The following is a 9,258-nucleotide window of genomic DNA, read 5'->3' as shown; positions in this document are numbered from 1 at the left end:
TTCTATCTCTTTACTTGAAATTAATATGTACGATTCTTTTTGGTATGCTTGGCTTCAGAACTTTAATTTCAAAGAGACTCTGTGACATCATGTAAGGCTACAAAATAATTTATAACTGTCAAATTATAATAATTTTTGCAGTAAACGTTCATGAAATTTCCTTAAAATAGAAAAACCCTGCATATTATAGGACATTTTAACTAATTTCCTTGCAATTTGTAAATAATTCAGTATAATATGTTCATTTCAAGAAAAATTTATTGGACATTATAAAGCAGCTATAGAGCTCTTTACAATAAAATTTAATGTTTTGACAGTTGAAAATTAATCAAAGGGCAAAAGTAGATCAGAAAGCTATTTTGGCAATGTGATTGATTTAAGGGGACTTTAAAGTTGTTCAGTGAAATTGCTACAGATGTTTCACAAACTGGATCCATCCTGACAGTCAAACAGCAATAACCATTTTTTCAGCAAAGTACAGAAGCAATTTATTTAAAAATTATGCATCCAATGTTGAGTTTGACTTCTTCATAAACACTCTTTTATGAGTTGGGCTAATCTCTGGAAGGCCTGAAACAGAAAAGAGATAAAAATTGATGTAATTAGCATGTTACTTTGAAAAACCTCTCTTGTAAGTCTAGAGATTTAAATAGAATATCTACCTGAAGCTAGGATGACACAGTAAACGGTAAGTTTGACAACAGCTTTACCTTGGCAGAACACCCTCCAGACTCACTGAGATAGATAGTATACACCGAACTAATACATTTCCAGATTTTGCTCTCATTAGAACTTTCATGCATAATTTCCTTTATGTTGTCCACAGTGTAATTATTTTGTGTTTATATGAAAACACAAAATATTTATATATTCTCTCATCTGCAAACATAACTTATGTAGTTTGGACGGCTTAAATCTGTTCTTATCAAAGCAGAGTGTGCTTGTCGATAGCACGTAAGTAGCATGAGAAGTAAGTAAAGAAAAGACACACAAGGAGCCTGTCCCCATTGCGCATGCTCTCTCTCTCTCTCTCTCTCTCTCTCTCTCTCTCACACACACACACACACACACACACACATTTCTGAAAGTCAAAGTCAGTGCTTGGTTAGTAGATTTCTTTTGGATTTCTCTGCACACATTTCTTAGAATATTTTTAATCCTTGTTATGACATTTTTCCTCAGGGAAATGGGCCAATGGCTTATGATTTTACTATTCATTTATGTGAGTCCATGAAGGAAAGAGAAAGTTTTACCCTAGAACCTGTTGAGAACACCCCAGAACTGTTCAGGGAGCTCTGACCAGTCACTCTCAAAGACAACAAACTTTATCTCCAGTTTAGTCTCATTTGCCCACAACTGCCAAGCAGCAGTGGAAAGGTGGTTGTTTATTAAGCTCGGGACTGGTGCACTAAAGTCTGATTCTTAGAAGCACAAGAAGAAACCAAATCATTTCTAACTTAGAGGGAGAGCCACACATCCAACTTCAGAGCTAGTGCACCATGTGGCTTGGCAGAGGATACTCACTGTGTCCATCTGCGCTGGAGTAACCAGAGAGAAGGAGGCTCTGAAGAAGGAGGTAGGGGCTGAAGCATCAACGAAGAAACTATTTCCAGGAACAAGTAAGACCTGTGAGAGGTTGTCAAAAATAAGTGATCACACCACTGAAGAAAAGCTCAAAGAAAATTTAGGAAGATCTAGTATTACCGTGGGAGGAATATTTCAAGTGTAAAAGCTGTTTATCAACTAAGAAATGGCAATAGAAAATAAAAAATATCATATAAAATACATATGGCATGTGCTAGACAAACCGGAGTATGTAGAATTACGACAATGTCTACCATCAATATGACCAATGCTATTTTTTTTCTTCACGTATAAAGAATGCATAAAAATGAGAAGAAAACACAAGTATTTAAGCTTAACTGTATAAAAGAGAGGTTAGTGAGAGTGGCTAACCTAGCTGCCAAAGTAATATGATTGCAAACACTGAGATTTCTAATGACAATTAGATGCTGGCTTAACAAAGAGTAGGGACCAGTGTTTTAGGGAGAAACCTGGGATACGATACATTGAAAGAGACAGAAAGGATACAAATGTTTAATTCGTGAGGTAGAAGTTAGTAAGTGTGTTAAGGTGAGGTGTCGAGAACAGCAAACTGCTTGGTTTATGACCATGATGAGTGGCCAGACACTCACTCTGTCATAGACATATACATTATTCCCTTCCCTGCCTCTCCATCTCCATCCCATCTTCCCTCTCTTCCTCCCTTCTCTCTGCCCCTTCTTTCCAGCCTCGTGAATGCACTGGGGTTGAACCCAGGACCTCATGCATTCTAAGCATGCACTCTGTCCTCCCAGCCCCGCTAGCCCGTTTTGTAGTTATATGGGCCACATTGGTAACTTTTAACCAATGGAGATAAGCTCCTTCCACTTTGTAGCAATCTTAGAATACTCATTAAGATTGTTGGCCAAAGATGGAAGGACCCAAGGTTTTAAGTTTTAGGTGAGTCAGAAATAAACGATACTGTTTTAAGTCCTAAGATTTACAGTTCATATTTTATACAGTAATGGCCAGGGATCCTTGGAAACATTAAATAACTGGTTGTTGTTGCAGTCTATACACACCTGGGTACTCCTAGATAAAACAAGATAGTTCAGACTGAAGTGAAATGGGGTACTACTCTACATAGAAGATTTCAGGCAGAAGATGGGTTTCATTATCCTGATTTATGAAATATGAAAACCATCATTTTTCCTTATATAGAGGAAACGTTTGAGATGGACAAGAAGCAAGGACCTATAAGAGAGGGAGGATGTTGTCAAAACCTGGACTAAAGCATTGGTGATGTAATTGGGGACTATTTAAAATAGGTTAAGAAATAGGTATACACACACACACACACACACACACAAAATAGATGCAGAGTTTAGGGGGAAAAGTGGACACTGTATCTGTCTCCATTCTTATCATATAGCTCATGGATGCATTCAAACTGTTACTTACCAAAAGTTATTAATAATGATGTCGTTGACAGAAAAAATCAAACTGGAGAAAAGAGTAAGTTATCCAATTATATTAAAATGAATTCATTTGACATAAGCTATATGCATGTATGGACTAAGTGCTTATTGTGTGCAGAAACAAGGATATGTAGCATGAGCACAGCATGAGTCCTGTCCTCTCAGATGGTCAGAGGAGAGAAAACCCTTCTCTGGGCAGTCTTCCTCTAGATCTAACCATGGAGGGACTTGTTTCTAGTGTACCTGCACGGTAGATGGCCATTGTTGAGCCAATCTGTTCTTTTAGAGTTACTATCTAGACAACAGTGATTCTGGAAACAGATCTCAGGTCTTACAGAGACAACAGGATGAACATGATAAGGGGATTAATGGGGAGAAGGAAGAGTCCATTCTGTCAGCTGACAAGCTACACAGAAAATTTCATTTAGAGTTCTGAGTTTACTCTGTGCCCACAAGCGAAGGCTAAGTGTTAGCATTCCTTCTACGCTCCACCCAACAGTTACCTGGCAACAGCCAGGTAGGCCTGGTTGGCCATAAAAGGGACTGTTTGGTGCCTTGTCTCTTTCTCTGCCCCTTCTTTTTCTGACTTTCTTTTCTCTCTGTCCCCATTCTCTCTCTCCCCCCCTCTTACACCCTCTCTCTATGTGTTCCTGGCCTCTTGCCTCTCCCCTCTCTCCATCCCTCCCTCCCTCCCTCCCAAGTACTAAGGGCAAGTGCCTCCCAAGCTTTTATTGTGCACACATCAAAGGGGCCAGGACTTAGTGTGCACATGTCATTTAATCATCATAGCAACTTGATGGAGTGGGATGCTTACAGTCTTTGCAAAAGTGCATGTTTGTGTGTGTGCTCACACTACACTGTGCATGTTGTGGTGCCCGGACAAGTCTGGAATCATTCTGCTCCTGCACCTTTCTCTGAGTTCCAAGACAGAATTTAGGTCATGCCAGGCTTCAAACAGCACGCTCTTTCTGCCAGGCTCTTTTACTAGTCTAGGAAAGGTTTCTTGTTGTCTTTATTGATCAACAAGTCCCAGGGGTGGGTAAGTGACCCAGTGCTACATATGTGATAAAGAGTGACTATGAAATCAAACCCAAGCAGGATGTCTGGACTGGGGCACCAATCAAGTCACTGATGTGAATGACCATTCCCATCCGTTTAGCCCATCTGAATTGTAACTTCAAAATTGATTATAATTTTAATGATGAGACAATGTATCCAGCATATTCCAACAACACAAGTGTCTGGGCCACAAAAATATCTCATCTTATCCAAAGAAATAGTATGGATTTTCTTTTGGTCATCTCTTCCGCCCAATTCCCATTTTTTTTACCTCTCTTTCAATAGCCTTTTTTTCAATCAGTTCTTTTGTATCGGAGATTCCCTTAACTTTAATCCATAGGAACATGCCAGCTTTGGGAACATGCCACTCTGCCAAACCTACAAAGAAAAGAAGATAGCACACTTTAGTCATGGCTCTGACGGTTTACAGTTCTATAACACAGGCGCAGTGATTATGAACAAGCACTTCTAGACAGTTTGTTTCAGTGGAAAAAACTCAAAAATATGATCCAACAACACACCCAAACTGATGTTCTCAGTATTGGACCGAACCACAAATATTATGTTTTCTGTGTTCTGAATTGTTCATTTGAGCCAGAGCCAGGTTAGCAAGATATGTAAGTTTCACTTCCTCACAGGCCTTTAAAAGAAATGCAAGGTCATCTTTAACAAGCAGCCTCTAAAGCTAACTGGTTAGTAAGGACTGTGGCTTTTTGAATAATAAAGAAATAGAAAATAAAAAGTCTCCACAGGTAGAGACACTGACAGAGAGAAGCAGACAGAGGTGGATGGAAGACAGAAGGGGGACCGGTTGGAGTTGACTCTGAGAACTACCGGGAGAAGATCTGGTTAATGGAGGAGAAGTGGGGTAAGTGAGAGACTAGCTGGGAGGCGGCCCCAGCGGAAGGCCAACAAACAGCCTGTGGATATCTGTGTCTTAATTATTAAACCTCAAGCAGGATCCCAGAAAGCCCTGCAATGGTTGGAATAAGAGACTCAGTGTAGCAGTATAGGGCAAAACCAGAACAGGGAAGTGGGAAAGGGTGGGTGGGAGAACAGGGTGAGGGAAGGGGGCTTATGGGACTTTCGGGGAGTGGGGGGCCAGAAAAGGGGAAATCATTTGAAATGTAAATAAAAAATATATCGAATAACAAAAGAGGCTGAAGGTAAGGGAGAATGTATGCTTTGGTGTGCAAAGAGCTGTCAGCCTTTAGAGAGCAAGAAATTCAGTGTCTCTTTCTCAGACTCACACCTATGACAAAGGGCTGTTCTAAGTTTAACCTTACTTCTTCAGTTGTTTGTGGAGTCTCCTTGGGTTCATAAATCCTAATGTTTATATAGGATATGAATGGTTTTCATGCCTGGATGGATAAATTTCTACAGAAATTTAATTATTTAGGATAAAGGTTCTTAAATCTAAGAATTGTTGACTCATCTTCAAGCTTTGTGTGCATTATGATAGAAAAACTAAGGAGAAAGGACAAGTATTTTGATTAAATTACTTAAAAAATTTGCCATTAATATTTTTTGTCATCACTCCTATTCAGAGTGGTAGAAAATCACTCTTATCATACAGAGAACAATCCTGCTTCTAATGAAGACTTTATAGAGAATGATACATGTCAGACACTGGACACTGATATTTTTGACTAAATAGTTTTCACACCAAATGCACTTTTAACATTATTATTAAAGCTGGGTAATTTATCTAACTTTTTTTAAAATAATAAAAACCATCCCAAGTTAAAAATAACAATAAAAATATCAAATAAATATTTGTGGCTAATGAATAGAAGAAAAAGGATTTTAATGAGTTTAAGAATCTTAAGTCATACTGAAAGGACAATATAAACCCCATTTATCTCTATTTTGAGAACCAGGCCTGATTTAAATAAAAAAAAAAGGCTGTAAGGTACCAGCTTCAGGAATAGACCCAGGAACTAGGTCATAAGACAACAGCTCTAGGAGCAGACCATAAACTCCAGAACAAGATCATAGAACCCCCTCCCAAGGAACAGCCTGGGGATAACCACAAAAATGGGGAAATATCTCAGAATGGGCCATCTGCCCTGGGCAGCCCTATTTTATCCCAGGGTTGAATGTTTGTGACATAAGAATATAGATCACTGATCACCTGTGACCCTAGCATCCACCAACGAAATTTTAGATTACCTAATCCTTCTAGAGAATTCCCCTGGTTCCCTATAAGAAGGCCTGAGTGCCTTCATCTGGGGTAGCCATTTTGAAGAATGGTTGACCACCCTCCACTTTCTGGCTGTTTCTGCTGAATAATTGCTTTTTGTTTTTCCACACTATCTGAGTCTGGGGTCTTCCTTCAGCGATTTTTTTGACGATACTATACTACTCATTTAAGTTCATTTTTAGTTATAAACAGACTATTTTGGGAGCAAACGTTTGAAACAACTGTCGGCTAGGCCCCTCCCGGGGATCTAGTAATGGCGTCTATCATCATTTGCAGTCGTTACCTGCCTCTACCAAGTGCAGCATATACAAGGTCTGCTGGACACTCCAGTTCTCACCCTTTCTTTCCCCGTTCCCATGTGCTCCTGGCCGGCCGGTGTCTCTCTGTCCCTTTCTGTCCTTCTTTCCATCCTTCCCTGGCTCCCCTTTATTTGCTCTGCTTCTTCCCGTTATCAAGGCTGCCATTCCCCTCCCTTCCCCCAAATAAACCTCCTTTATACCATATCTGTTACACATGGTGGCATGGGCTGCCAGGTGTCCCCCACTCCCCACCGCATTATATTTCATAACACTAATAATAATTGCTGAAAGTTTTTGAAGATGGGTTCTATTCAGGTAATATTGCTGCGGGTAATATTGCTGGTTAATTTTTTGACTGAATATATTTTTTTTTCTTAGAACCACAGAATCTAGGGGTTGACACCATAGCTCAGTTGATAATTTGCTTTGAATTCCTGGGACCCAGGTTTCATTGCCAACACCTCTAAACTGGATGTGGCAGTACACATCTGCAATTTCAATGCTTAGCAAATGGGGCAGGAGGATCATGAGTTCAAGGCCAGCCTGGGTTACATGAGACCCTGTCTTAAAGAAAAAAATCTTGTGGCAGAGGGTGGAGATGATAGAACTCAAGGGTTGACAATGTGGTTCATGTGAGACTAGCCTAGGGCAATCTTTCCTTGACAAGAAAGTGCCTGCCCTTCCTCCTCTCCACCCCAGGACTGACCACACGCTATGTGTCACCAGCTCTAGAGATGTCATTGTTTCCATTAACACCAGATTCTCCCCACTTACCACTCAACCACTTGTCCGCAGCTGCCAATACCAAATCCCTCTGGTTCTTGTAGAAATCAATAGTTCTGGAAGAAGGCAATGACAAGGATCAGAATTGATTGTCGAGTGCAGAACACTGACCACAGACATAAGGACAGCTGTGGACTCCAGTCTGTGAAGAGTTTGTTTCTGCTTTAACTGCTTCATAGAAGAACACTGCATTGCTTTAAGGTGTGTGCTAAATGACTTAAAGAAACAAAAAACCAAAGACAAAAATGCCTTTCCCCCACTTTTATATTTTAAATCAAAATATAAAAATGAATATAGCAGAATTTATTTCTACATAAAACATGGAATTTAGATGTGTTTAGTTGACTTAAGGAATTGTCCTCTTCTTCTTCTTCTTGTTCTTCTTCTTGTTCTTCTTGTTCTTGTTCTTGTTCTTGTTCTTCTTCTTCTTCTTCTTCTTCTTGTTCTTCTTCTTGTTCTTCTTCTTGTTCTTCTTCTTGTTCTTCTTCTTCTTCTTCTTCTTCTTCTTCTTCTTCTTCTTCTTCTTCTTCTTCTTCTTCTTCTTCTTCTTCTTCTTCTTCTTCTTCTTCTTCTTCTTCTCCTTCTCCTTCTCCTTCTCCTTCTCCTTCTCCTTCTCCTTCTCCTTCTCCTTCTCCTTCTCCTTCTCCTTCTCCTTCTCCTTCTCCTTCTCCTTCTCCTTCTCCTTCTCCTTCTCCTTCTCCTTCTCCTCCTCCTCCTCCTCCTCCTCCTCCTCCTCCTCCTCCTCCTCCTCCTCCTCCTCCTCCTCCTCCCCTCCCCTCCCCCCTCCTCCTCCTCTTCCTCCTTCTTCTTTTTTCATGACGGGGTTTCTCTGTGTAGCCCTGGCTGTCCTGAAACTCACTCTGTAGACCAGGCTGGCCTCGAACTCAGAAATCCACCTGCCTCTGCCTCCCAAGTGAGGAATTGTCATTTTTAGGGTAGGAGAACAAGTGAGATCAGAGGGAACTGTATTGAAATGCTGAGTCACTAGTCTGGGAAAGAGGTGATCCTATTAAGACTTGTTTATAAGTGACCTGGGAAACACATTTACATAACAAAAATAATTCATGACTGGCCTCATTATACCTACAAAGTGTGCTTTCAACCATTCATACTTGAGTCAGTTCCCAGGCCCTGTGTCCTTTGCTGATTTTCAAACAACATGCTTAAGTGTTTGCCTAGTTTTTCAGCTAAAACAGTGAACTCTAACCTGGGGAGCTTGGCTCACTGTGGTGTCCGGTGGGGGTGGGAGGGACAAGAGTTCAGAAGTTCAGGTTGTACCTAGAATGCTGCTGAGAAGACTTTCTATGTGAAATGCAAGTAAAATAAAATGCCCATTTAGTTTGTGTGACTTTTGGACCTTGAAGAAGGAATAAAGGGGATACAGAGATGATGGCTCAGGGGCTAAGAACAGTTGTTAGTATTACAGAGGACCAGGGTTGGGGTTTTAGTATGGACACAACAACTATAATCACCTCAGAGCTAGTTCACAATAGTCTGTTAACTCTGGTTCCAGGGGACCAATGTCTCCTGGTCTCCAGAGGCACCAGGCATGTGGTACACAGACATGTCCAGGCAAACACCCATACACACACACTAAAAATAAATCTTTAAAAAAGAAGGAAGAATAATATTCTGGATGGTTTGTATTTTGTATTCTGGGCTCCTACTTTGCTCACAAAAATTTTAACAACTCACTCAATACCTGTCAACATGAGCCAGGAAACCTTCTTCTCCCCATTGGTCGAGAAGCTGTGATATCATGAGCTGAAAGAGACAGAATAGTAGTAACGTCATGGTTCTTTCTCAAAACCGAGTTTGTACTTTGTAAACACAGAAGTCATTTGCTTTCGCTCATATGGAAACAAACGGAGAGATGCAACAAGGAGTCTGGGTG

The 9,258-nt window shown here is 40.5% G+C and overlaps 1 protein-coding gene across 3 annotated transcripts in view; it reads right to left on the bottom strand.

Moving 5' to 3' along the window:
* Nucleotides 1–528: 528 nt before the first annotated feature.
* Aadat (aminoadipate aminotransferase) overlaps nucleotides 529–9,258 on the bottom strand; it is a 33,376-nt gene continuing 24,646 nt past the window's right edge. For all 3 annotated transcript variants that reach the window (XM_052162560.1, XM_052162561.1, XM_052162559.1), the window contains 5 exons: nucleotides 9,067–9,128; nucleotides 7,356–7,420; nucleotides 4,351–4,457; nucleotides 1,525–1,626; nucleotides 529–570 (listed from right to left, as the gene is read on the bottom strand). In XM_052162560.1, the coding sequence (XP_052018520.1) occupies nucleotides 529–570; nucleotides 1,525–1,626; nucleotides 4,351–4,457; nucleotides 7,356–7,420; nucleotides 9,067–9,128 (378 nt within the window). The remainder of the gene's footprint in view (nucleotides 571–1,524; nucleotides 1,627–4,350; nucleotides 4,458–7,355; nucleotides 7,421–9,066; nucleotides 9,129–9,258) is intronic.

The sequence above is a fragment of the Apodemus sylvaticus genome, chromosome 18, assembly GCF_947179515.1.
Source record: "Apodemus sylvaticus chromosome 18, mApoSyl1.1, whole genome shotgun sequence".
In the NCBI taxonomy this organism is placed as follows: domain Eukaryota; kingdom Metazoa; phylum Chordata; class Mammalia; order Rodentia; family Muridae; genus Apodemus; species Apodemus sylvaticus.
Note: the sequence above shows the minus strand (reverse complement) of the source record. Positions and strands in the feature narration are given on the sequence as shown.